Here is a 12631-nt window from a genome sequence, read left to right on the forward strand (position 1 = left end):
ACAATTACCTTCCTGTGGATTAGGAGAGGTAAGGTCTAGACCAGGGGTCTCCAACCTTGGAAACTTTAAGACTTGTGGACTTCAACTCTCAGAATCCCTCAGCCAGCAATGCTTTTCTTATTTTGACTTTTCTTATTTTATTATTGGCCACTGTTCTGTTGAAATAATTTAAATTTTGTGTTTGTTGAATTGTCCTGAGGCAAATTGTTTCATTCCGGAAATGTGATGGGGGTATGTAGGGTTCAGAAATGTGGCCCAACAAAAGAAGGCTGTTTTCAACCGTATGCTTGCAGCTTGCTTAGTTACTAATGTTTTTTTAAAACAAAAAATAATAATAATATTGCTATGACGAAGTTAGAGTTCAGTAAGGCAGGTTGGTGAGATACATGGGTATTTTCTTGTCCTCCATTTTAAGGCAAAGGAGCGCATACACTTGTTTTACACAGAAGTGGTACAGGAGAAGTTGGATAAAACTCAAGAATTCTAGCACAACATTGATTTGACTTGTCAAACCACATTAAATGTGTCTAATTTTAATGCTCATGTATTAATGCAATTAAGGAGCACTGATAGCCTTTCTTTTTCTTGTCTTTTATTTCTTTTTTGGTAAGGAGTAGGTCACCTGATTTGCAAGCAAGAATAAACAATATAGTTGATATCCACTAATTGAAAGGAAGGCAAGAGTTTGGTCACTCTCTTTGTACTGCAATCTGCTGCACAACTAATTTAGAGAGCTTATTTAAGGAAATTCTAAGAAAGTCTATCTGTTATTTATGCTGAGGGATGGCTTGTGTTTTCTGTGGTTTTCTTGGAAAAGCTAATACAAAGAGAATTTTCATTTAGTAAATTGTGTTCATTTTATTTCCTATGCTGATTTATTTTTATGTTTTCAGAAATGTTTTTAAAATTATGGTCCGGGCCATTTTTTTTTTTTTTTGCATTTTAGGTGTCAGATAACATTCAGTATGGAGTCCATCCTACCTATCATTATGGTCTTGGAATGGAAAACAAGGAAATAGCAACTGATAACAAGATCTTATTGTTTCCTACATTCTAATCATAGTATTAAGGAGGGGTACAGGCCTGGCTAAATGGTACATTGTATGGGCCTGGATTATGGCACGCTGATGAAGTTACACAGGTAATAGAGGTAACATAGTTATACACTGTGTTCCTTATAAAGGACAATTACAAATCTATATGTACCAAACCATTTCACAAAAAGTCCAACATATTGGCTTTTCCATTAAGGGAGTGTTCTTAACGATTGGCTATGAACCAATAGCGTATCAAAATACCAGTGTATGGAAGTCCAACTTGACTAGTCTGCTCTGCCAAAATTTATTTTTCTGCTCAGTCAAGCGAGGTACTTACATAATGTAAGGATCTCCAAATTGTGAAGAGCACTAAATTTAGCATGCTTCAACACTTTCTCCCACAGCAGTTTTGAGAGGCCAATCTAAGAGCGTTTTGCTATGAGTTAAGATTGTGTCCCTGCAGAGGAGCCATTGAAATTACAGCTCATGCCCTGTTATACTGTACCCTTTAGAAGGATCCAAACACTTGCCTTGTAACTCCTTACTTGGTAAAACAACTGGAAATTCTGATCTCTTTTCATGTAGTTATCAAATCAGTACAATTCACTCTTCTTGAACACAGCTGTCTTTTGGACACACTTTGATCACCCATCGATGAACTCACTACAATTATAATACTTTTAACTCTGTTCGATTTTTATTTTATTTAAATTTTTTTGTTATGTATTAACAGTTGTGCCTTTAAATATTTGAGCGGGAAATCAGCACGTTGCTGATTGGACGAAGCCTCCAGCAGAACTGTATAAAAGGAGAGGTTTTTCCCCCAGCCGGTTGCTGGGTTCACCCTATATTAAAGAGCTGTTGTCACTACCCTGGTCTCCAGCCTCGTTACTTCCCGAACTTAACATTGGCGACGAAGGTGGGATCTCGAGGCTGAGGAGAACCAGAACCGAGCTGAAGCACGATAGACCCGAACCCAGCAAATCCAGGGCAGAAGAGGCGAGATGGCCAGTTACACTCCACCCGCACCGTTCGACCCGGCTAAGGAGAAATGGGGAACGTATATGACCCGTTTCGAAAGTTTCCTAGAAGCCAACGAACTGCACGGAGTTCCAGACAACCGAAAGAGGGCTTATTTCTTAAGCCACTGCGGTCCGGAGGTCATTGATATCGCGGAAGCCCTGGCAGAGCCAACGCCGTTGCAGTCGGTGTCGTGGCCAACTTTACAGACTTTACTGAGAAATCACTTCGCACCAACGCCGTCCAAGTACGTGCGGCGGTTTGAATTCGGAGAGCGAAGGCAGATGGAGGGCGAGTCCATAGGTGACTACATGGCCGCCCTAAGAAGAGCGTCCAAGGACTGCGGATACCGTGACCTAGACGAGGTGCTCCTCGAGCAACTCATCCGAGGGGTCAAAGACATCCGTTTACGGCGACGGTTGCTAGCAAAGAGCAACCTCACACTGGCCAACGCTCTGGACGAAGCCAGAGCACATGAAATGTCATCCCAAGCGGCAGAGACGCTACAGAAACCGGTTCCACAAAAGGCGAGCGCGAAGGCAACCCCGGTGCACCAGGAGGAGGTTCAGACCGAATCCGAAGGTGAAGACGAGGAAGGGGTCTGCCGCACCGAAAAACGCGACAAAGGGGACCGAGATGAATGCGGAAGCTGCGGGGGTCAACACCAGCGCCAACGCTGCAAATTTAAAGATGCGATATGTCGGAGGTGCGGGAAGAAGGGACACCTAGCTCAAGTTTGTCGAGCGGCCCAACCTTCCCGCCGAATTCAAATCGCCAATCAGAGCGCTGAATCGGCAAGGCGACCCGCGATTGGCCCAAACAAAAAGGCGCGATTCCAACCAAACAACTGTGGTCATAGGCGCGCCGACCAAAGTGGAGAAGAAGATCTTCACCAAGCCAAAAATAGAGGGAGGGCGGTGCCGGCTTGAAGTAGACACGGGATCAGCGATAACCATCATGTCCTGGGACACTTTGGCGAAGTCGCTGCCGTCCGTCGCGAAGCGCCACCTGCAAGCACAACGACTACGAGTCCACGACTACCAGGGGAATCGCATCCCTGTTCGAGGGACCACCTCCGTCCGAGTCGAGTACGGCCCTCACAAGAAGACCCTGCCCATCACGATCGTCGAAGGAACTCTGCCCAGTCTGTTGGGACTAGACTGGTTTCGTGCCCTGGGCATGGGAGTGACTGGCATCTACAGAAGTGACTGCAATTTGAAAGACATTCTCTTTAACGAGTTCGAAGATGTCTTCAAGGACTGCCTGGGCAAGTACAAGGGGACCCCTATTTCCTTCAACTTAGACCCCCAGGTAGCCCCCATTAGGCTTAAGGCGAGGAGAGTCCCTTTTGCCCTAAAACCAAAAATCGATAAGGAGCTGGACAAGCTCATAAACCAGGGGATTTTGGTGCCAGTCGATCACGCAAAGTGGGAGACGCCAATCGTCACCCCCATCAAATCGGACGGGTCAATTAGAATTTGCGCTGACTACAAGGCGACGCTTAACAAAGCCTTACAGAAAAGCGCGTACCCGGTTCCCGTAGTGCAACACTTATTGCACTCTTTGGGGCAAGGGCAAGTCTTTGCAAAGTTAGACTTGGCCCAAGCCTACCAACAACTGCCAGTAGACGCCCGCACAGCCGAAGCCCAAACGATTGTGACGCACAGGGGGGCATTCAAGTGCACCCGATTGCAATTTGGGGTTAGTGTGGCACCAGGGCTGTTCCAAAACCTGATGGAACGACTACTGCAAGGGCTCCCAGGGGTAGTTCCCTACTTCGATGATGTCCTAATTTCAGGGGAAAACATGGAGGAATTGGGGGAGCGGTTAAGAAAGGTCTTGAGCATTTTCCGGACAGCCAGATTAAAAGTCAAGACAAATAAATGTCAGATAGGGGTCGAATCGGTCGATTTCTTGGGCTACCGGATAGACAAGAAAGGAATTCACCCTACTGAGAGCAAAGTTAAGGCAATTAGGAAGGCTCCAGCGCCCAAAAACAAAGCAGAGCTGCAGGCATTCCTGGGATTGGTTAATTTTTACGGTCTTTTAAAGAACAAAGCAACTGCTATGGAACCGCTGCATAGGCTCTTAGGAAAAATACTGTTTGGTCTTGGGGAAAGTCAGAAAATAGGGCTTTTGAAGCAGTAAAGAACCTGCTCTCAAGTGATAGCCTGCTCATCCAATATCACGACTCACTACCCTAGTGCTGGTTTGCGATGCGTCCCTTATGGGGTGGGGCTGTACTCAGCCATAGACTTCAAACGCACAGAAGCCCTATAGCGTTCTACTCTAGAACGATGTCCTCCCCAGAGAGGAACTACAGCCAATTAGACAAAGAAGCATTAGCCATTGTATCAGGGGTCAAAAATTCCATGAGTATGTCTTTGGGCGGAATTTTGAAATCGTGACTGACCACAGACCGTTACTTGGATTACTGGCTGGCGATCGCCAACGCCTGTGGCACTTTCGCCACGCTTTGACTCGATGGACTATATTTTAGCCGCTTACTCATACAAGCTGCAGCATCGACCGGGAAAAGAAGTGGGGCATGCAGACGATTGAGCCGATGCCCACTGCCAGGGCGATCAAGACCCCACTCCGGGACACCCATCCTCCTTATTGACTCGTTGGACTCTGGCCCAGTCACATCAAAGGAAGTGGCTCGGCATCATACCGACATTGTGTTAAGGACTGTACCGGTTGGGTACAGAGAGGGTGGCCCGCTGCGCCGGGCGAACGGTTCAAAGAATTTGTTAAGAAACGTGATGAGCTCTCGGCTCAAGGGGGGTGCCTGTTATGGGGTGATCGTGTAATAATTCCTGTTAAGTTAAGGGGCAAGGTATTGGACCTCCTCCACGAGGGTCACCCAGGCATCGTAAGGATGAAGGGTTAGCTAGAAGCTATGTATGGTGGCCACTCATGGACGCAGAGATTGCTGAGAGGGTAGGGAAATGCCAAGCTTGCCAAGAGTCCAGACCGCTACCCCAACAGCCCCAGTCAGAGAATGGGAAAAGCCCCAAGGGCCTTGGTCAAGAATCCACATTGACTTTGCTGGCCCTTTCACGCCAAACGTTCCTAGTGGTGGTGGACGCATTTTCCAAATGGTTAGAGATCATACTTATGAAGTCCACCACAGCCGAAGCAGTAATCGCAACCCTGCGCCACCTATTCGCAACTCACGGGTTGCCGGACACTCTGGTGTCCGACAATGGGCCCCAATTCACGGCAGCCCAGTTTGAAGAGTACCTGGCAGAGGAAGGCATCCGACATGCCCTCTCTGCACCTTTCCACCCTGCGTCGAATGGCCTTGCAGAGCGTTCCGTCCGGAGCGCTAAGGAGGCATTGTCCAGGCTCAAGCCAGGTGACTGGCAAACAAAAATAGACTTTTTCCTAGCCGTCCAGCACAGAACCCCAAGCACAGCCACTGGAAAAAGCCCAGCCGAATTGCTAATGGGACGGAAACTCCAGTGCCCACTTGACCGTTTGAACCCCCATTACACACCCGAGGGTTACAAGGGGGAGCTAGAAAAAACAAGGGAAATGAGCATAGGCGACCGGGTGTGGGCCCGAAACTATGGGGACGGCCCGAGTTGGGTCGCCGGACAAGTAACAAAAGTAACAGGGCCAAAATCGTACGTGGTAGAGCTACCAGACAACCGAGTGTGGCGGCGCCACATAGATCAGTTAAGGAAACGAATAACTGACCAAACCAAACCAACAGAGACAGGTAATGACCAATACCACTTTGAATCCACAGCTGACAATGACCCGGGGGAGGCGCAAGACTTAGCTGAGGTCCCAGAGTTCCAGCGACGCCATCAGGTCCCGAGGGAAGCAGCAGGAAAATTCCAAAATTAATCCAAGGCCGGATGGCCAAGAAAAAGAGTCGGCCAATAATCCAGAGCCCGATGGCCCAGAGAAAGAGCTGGGAGGAGAAAACAGCCCCTCCGACCAGCTCAAAACACCACCCAGAACTGAACCGCGCAGGTCAGAAAGAACTAGGAGACGCCCAGGTTATTTGCGTGACTACGTCGAAAAATAACATGTAAATAAATATGTAAATAAGACCAAGTGTTTTCTGGGAGGGGAGGAGTGTTATGTATTAACAGTTGTGCCTTTAAATATTTGAGCGGGAAATCAGCACGTTGCTGATTGGACGAAGCCTCCAGCAGAACTGTATAAAAGGAGAGGTTTTTCCCCCAGCCGGTTGCTGGGTTCACCCTATATTAAAGAGCTGTTGTCACTACCCTGGTCTCCAGCCTCGTTACTTCCCGAACTTAACATTTTTAATAAGCTTCTATTTGTAATTCTGGTCTGTGACCATTATAAAAATTCTATTCTATTCTTGTTTTCTTTGGTTGGCATATTCAAAACATTTTGTTTTGACAAAACAGAGAATGCATAGAGATTTTAAAATTTCTTCTGATGGTACATATCATGTTACAGAACATTTCAGCAGAATATTTTGACAAGGCTGTTTGAGTTCTGAATATGTATATATATATGTTCTCTGCTTCCTGTCTACCCTTCTAAAGCATTCATTTAAAACAATTCTACTGAGAAGGTACCACATTTTGAAAAGATCAGTATTTATAATGCACATTTAAATTGGAATGACATAATGAAACCATACCAACATTTTTAATTAGCATAAATAGCACACAAGTCTAGGTCTATATAATATTAAGTCATAAAATAATTTGTTTGGATTTTATTACTTTAATATGTCTCTTTTAAAATGCTGAGTTTGTAGATCATGCTAAGACATATGATCTTATCCAGTTTTAGATAATCTGATGATACCATATTAAAGCATAATTTATGATTTACCATAGCTTATTATCTGAGTCTAATCATATTGTGTTCTAGTTAATAAACCATGGTTAAAATAAACTGAGTGTATGAATCCAATTACAGGAACCTGTTTTTGAAATTGTAACAGACATTATGAAAATAGAAATGCTGAGGAATAATAAAAGCAAGGAGAGATTCATATAACCATGCATGTAACCATCCACCAACAGACAGATGTCCTTTATTTGCTCTCTCTTGAATGCAACACAGCTTTAAAATAGAGTTTTAAAATCCATTGAGTTTATACAGCTGTTTACACATCAGCAAACCAGATTCATGCAAACCCACATTAAAGAATTTAGATCGTGCTGTTAAAATGGAGCTCTATGCTTCTCTGTAGTGCCAAAACAATCAATTATTGGTATGCAATTGCTTTTTGAAATAAGACAACAGATATCCACATATTTGACAACAGTAATGGAACCCCTTTTTGTGCAATGATGTCATAATTTGCTAGTAAAGAATGATTACTACAGGAGAGTCAAACGGCACACCGGCTGGGTGCATCACAAGATGGCCATGCGCCCACCCCGTTTAGTGAAGGGGAAAAAAGTCTCATATGTCATATGTTGATAATGTGACGACGTGAGTTTGATACCCCTGAATTAGTATTCAGTAGTGGGTTTCAAATCCCGGCAGTACCGGTTTGCTATTGGTAGTGCGTGGGTGCGCTTACTTGCTTTGCAAGTGTGTGGCGCTTCTGCGCCTGCGCAGAGTATTTTTGATGATGTCTGGCCGAGTGGGCAGAGCCCCCTGACACCACCACCACCGTTCACTTGAACCGGGGTGAACCGGGAGCAATCCACCACTGTTAGTATTATGCATTAATTTTTTTAAAAGGTTTTTTTTGTTTTTATTTTTAAACAAGCGGTACATCATTATTCAATCAGTGTGTCATCTGAGTGCAAAATTTTGTGTCATCATATTCAACATTTACCACCATTTTCTTGATACATATACATCCTTGCTTTTACATTTTGATGTAGTTTATTACAACATACTCTTCCTAAATTTCTTAAATTTTATTCTGCTTCTTGTCCATATTCAATCTCTATCCACTGATAAAATTGCCTTCATATATTGTAATATTCCAATTCTTCCTTTCCTTTAATTGCCATTGTCAATCTATTCATTTCTGCACATTCTAATATTTTCTTAATTACCTCACCCTTTGTAGGAATTTTTTCTGCTTTACAATTTTGTGCAAACACAATTCTCGCTGCAGTTATTACATGAATAATCAAATACACATTTTCTTTACTAATTTTCTCAGGTAAGATACCCAACAGAAACAGTTCTGGCTTTAAATCAATATGTTGCTATGTCATTTTCTCTAACTATGTTCGAATTCTTGCCCAATAATTTCTTGCTTCTGGACATGTCCACCACATATGATAGTACGATCCCGGTGCCTGGTAGCACTTCCAACATTTAGTTGATTTATTTTTAAACATTTTTGCCAATTTTTCTGGTTACATGTACCATCTGAAAAACATTTTGTACAAATTCTCTTTATATGCTATAGCCATTGTTAATTTATAGTTTCTTTCCCACAATTGCTGCCATTTATCTAACTCTATTGTAGATCCAAAATTTTTCGCCCATGCTATCATTGTTTCTTTTACTTGTTCTTCTTCTAATTTAATACCAAGTAGATAGCTATACAATATTTTAATCATTTTCTCATCTGTTCTTGTGAATATCTCATCCAATTCTGTCATTTCCAAGTAAAAACCATATAACTTAGCATCTTTTTCATATCTTGTGTGTATTTGCAATTGTGAATACCAAACCATATCAATCCCGTGTTCTTCTAATTCTTGTTTTGTTTTCAATTCCCCTTTTTCTGATAAAATATCTTTATAATTAATAATATTTCCCATATTGATAACATTTGGATGTATTAACGCTTCCATTGTTGAAAGCCAAGTAGGTATTTTTAAGTAATGTTTTTCTCTAACTTTCTCCCATATTAATAATAAAGCATTTCTTTGAAAATAACTATGAATCTTATTTTTCCCACACCATAAAAAGGCACGCCAACCCAATTGTAAATCATGTCCCTCCAAAGTCAATAGCCTTATGTTTCTTAATACAATCCATTCTTTCATCCAAGATAATGCAGCATTATCATGAGTATTATGCATTAATGAGCTTAGAATGATGGTTCAGTAAATAATTGTTAAAATATACTATGACTTACCATGATGTGTAGTCCCACTTATTCTTGCATGACTTATCTTTAAATGGATTATTCTTAATTCAGTTATTTAATGTTTTAAAAATGGTTCAGGCCAAATGTAAGCAGAAAAATGTTCCTGAAGATGAAATGCTAGCAATTAAAACGTACTCATATTTCTTTACCTAATAAGTTATGTAAGAGAAAGGTGGGAAGAACTGGGGAAAATATTAGAGAGTAACAAATGTTAACAAAACAAAGATAGCATTGACATTTCACATGTAAGAGAGGGTGACTGAAAAATAAAAGGCTCTTCTGGTTTCATCTCACATATTAAAATATAACAATGAATTAACGATTGAATAGCTAAATCTGTTCTCTTTCACCTTTGCATAAGGGCAGGTGCTAGAATTAATTCAGTTTGTCATATGAACAGCTGACTGGCATATTTTTGCTATAGCTCCTCAAATAGTCCTCTGTAAAATATATGATTTTTTTCTTCATTCTGCTGTCTACAGTCCCCGAGGCTGAAATGTACAGCTGTGAGGCTACCTATAGCTCCTGGCTATGACTAAGAAATTGGAAAAAATTATGGTCAGATTATAATTTTTCTTCTAACATTATTAAATAAGTAATTACACAATGACTGCATGTTTAATTTCACTTAGTTTGGAATCTAAATGAGAGAACATTTTAGTTGTCCATCTTGATCCCAACCACTATCTCCCAAGGTACCATTCTAGCCTGCCATTCAAAAGTCAGTTATGATCTTTAGTCCAGGAAGTTGCACTTCTTTGCTTGAAGTGAAGTGATTTAAGATGAACCTGAGATTAGGGGCCCATCAAGCATTTATTCTAACACAAAGAATAGAACACAAAGCTTTTTATTTTTATTTTTGTCTAACCTTTCAGACCTGGTTTGATTCAACAAGAAAAGTGGCTGTGTTGCTTCAGGAATTAATTATTGTATTAGGAAACTTTGGCAAAACAGATGAGCCCACATAACTGATAAGATCAGGCAATGATTATATGTATGGTAAAGCATCTATTTTATTAAGGTCTTAAGCATATACAGTACATTGTTCTTTCTTCGGTAGTTGGCATAGTTCCACTAACTTGCAATAGAGAAGGAGACAGCTATCTGCTCAGTGTGCTGCACAGAGAGGAAACTAGGACAGTGCTCAAGTCACAGCTGAGTGCAAACAAATCCTCTCCAGCTTCTGAATTGCTGGCACAAAAAAGAAACTTGGAAGTCACTTGCAAGTTGTTATTGCCATTTGTATATACAATATTATGCTTTTGAACTGAAAGGAACAACGTTTGAAAACAGTTCTCAAAAATATCTGGCTAGTTATGTTTGCTTATTTAAGAATAAAGTCAAAAGTTACAGTTAGTTACTACTCAAAACAAAAGCCCAAGTTCTCTAAAATTATCTTATGCTGAACAGTCTACACATGAACATTTTATATATGTACATTCACATACAAATACAAGAATAGAATAAAATGTTGGAATTGGCACAACTAGGTTTTCGGTTCCAACTTAATCCCCCAATTTTTCTCTCTTTTTGTTTTATTTAACATGTAGTCTGAAAGTGACTTGTGGTCTAAAAAATGAGAACTCTTAGGATCTTTTAGCAAGGTTCATATGGAAAAAATATATTTGTCATATGATCTGGACAACCAATGTGCAACAAGATGTGCCTGGGGAGGGGGTTGGACTAGAAGGCCTCCAAGGTCCCTTCCAACTCTGTTGTTATATTATATTAAGATTCAGTTTATAACTATTTCAGTCACAAGAATTGAGAGAGACAAAATTGAGTTTGGGGTCAGGGTGGGGAGAAAAGGCTAAAATTCTTCCTTTCCAAAATTTAGCAAACTGTTGGCACACAATTCATTTAGGTCACCAACAAACATAAGCCCTTTTCAACCTGATGTACAGGACTACAACTCCCACACTAAATTGAGAATGATGGGGTATGTGGTCCAATACTTCTGGGATTGTGGGGTTATGGAAACTTGCACCAGGCACTTGCTTCCAAAATATTACACAATGCATTTTTCAGGATTAAAATGCAAGGATGCCAAACTCGTTTAATTTCAGAGCTGTTTAATTCAAACCCTCTGTGTGCAAGACAGCTTTTCCAAATATTGGAAATATGGGTAGCGACAGGAAGTAAAGAAAATGATTTCTTCTTCATCGTTGCTCGTACTGCAAAACCAGCCCCTGAAAGCATTTTGATTCATAATCAGATTACCGTAAAATCTGCCAAATGCCTCCGTCTGCCAAATCCCTCAACTCTGGTGATCTCTACGCTACACCAAGAGGAGCGGAGGGAGCGAGGTGGGGCGCTCGCCCAATTCTAGGAGACTGTTTTAAGCCTTCGTGCAAGGCTCCCTTCTTCGGATCGGAACGATCACCCCGCGCAGCAACTTTTCGGCTCTCGAGGCTTCATCCGCGGCTGTTGTTGTTTTGCAAGGAGCAACTGATGAAACTTACCTGCGCCCTTGTTTCCCGAAACTCATTGGCCGAAGGTAGAGCGCATCACACGTGCAAAGTAAACTTGCCGGAGGCGGGTTGGGGAAGCGAAGCGCTGGCTGCACGTAACATCGGGGTTCCCCTTACACCGACTCACTCTGCTTTCTTTTCTGTGAACAAGGCAGCGCTGTGCTCCGGACAACGTTTATTTGCCGCAATAAAACAGTCCCCGGGTCAGATAGTTATACTCTCCAGCCAGGCACGCTGAGAACTGGTGCTGTATTTTCTTCTGCAGCACTCTAAAACTCTTCCCCAGCCCCGGATCAGGAGACTGCAGCAAAGATAACTTTCTGCACAAACTTGCACCAAAGCGTGGAAGGTTTTCCGCAGGAGTCAGAGGGGTGTTTCCCTGTTTCTCTTCCAAGGGCCCGTTGGGTCATGTTGGACAGGCTGAGTTGGTGGGAAGGACTTTACGCCCCCGCCTATTCGAAAAGGCGGCAAGTGCCAAGGAAATTCGGGAGTCGGCAGTAGAGCTGTGTACCTTTAAGGTGAGGAATGCAGGGCAGGAATGTCAGCAACCGAATACACATTGGGGTCAAAGAGGCAGGCAACCCCTCCTGCTTTCCCCCTTTCAACCAGGTGGGTGGTTCTTTTCTACCTGAACTTGTGGTGTATTCTTCCTGGCTGCATCTTGTTTTAATGTTTACTGAAATCCTCAAGACACTGACTTATTTTATACATTCCTTTAGTTTCCTTCACATAATCACTATTATGTATCCCACATATATGTAGACTCAATTCATACACTAGGTTGTAATTTCCTGAGTTGTGGTTCATTGAGAAGTTAATCAAGCAGTTAATGTAGTGGGGATGTTTTGTACTTCCAGATTTGCAAGATTTTCTAAATGTAATCGGATATTTAGTTCATCTAGTAGTATTTCCTGTCTGGTTTACCTGCAAGGACTGATATCAGTCTTTCAAGTTTGAAAGTACAAAACTTCCCACCAACACTTTAACTGCTTGATCCCTTAGGGTAGGTGAGTGGTGAAATCCAATTTTTTTAC

The 12631-nt window shown here is 42.2% G+C and overlaps 1 protein-coding gene across 5 annotated transcripts in view; it reads right to left on the reverse strand.

The window, feature by feature from the left end:
- VWA2 (von Willebrand factor A domain containing 2) overlaps positions 1-12059 on the reverse strand; it is a 79052-nt gene extending 66993 nt beyond the window's left edge. Inside the window, exon 1 of one of the 5 annotated variants that reach the window (XM_058188608.1) lies at positions 11589-12059. In XM_058188608.1, the coding sequence (XP_058044591.1) occupies positions 11589-11614 (26 nt within the window). In that variant the 5' untranslated portion in view covers positions 11615-12059. Of the gene's footprint in view, positions 1-11346 lie in introns of all 5 variants that reach the window. The other 4 variants (XM_058188604.1, XM_058188605.1, XM_058188610.1 and 1 more) reach the window with 4 other exon arrangements.
- Positions 12060-12631: the final 572 nt, after the last annotated feature.

The sequence above is a fragment of the Ahaetulla prasina genome, chromosome 6 (assembly GCF_028640845.1).
Source record: "Ahaetulla prasina isolate Xishuangbanna chromosome 6, ASM2864084v1, whole genome shotgun sequence".
Classification (NCBI taxonomy): domain Eukaryota; kingdom Metazoa; phylum Chordata; class Lepidosauria; order Squamata; family Colubridae; genus Ahaetulla; species Ahaetulla prasina.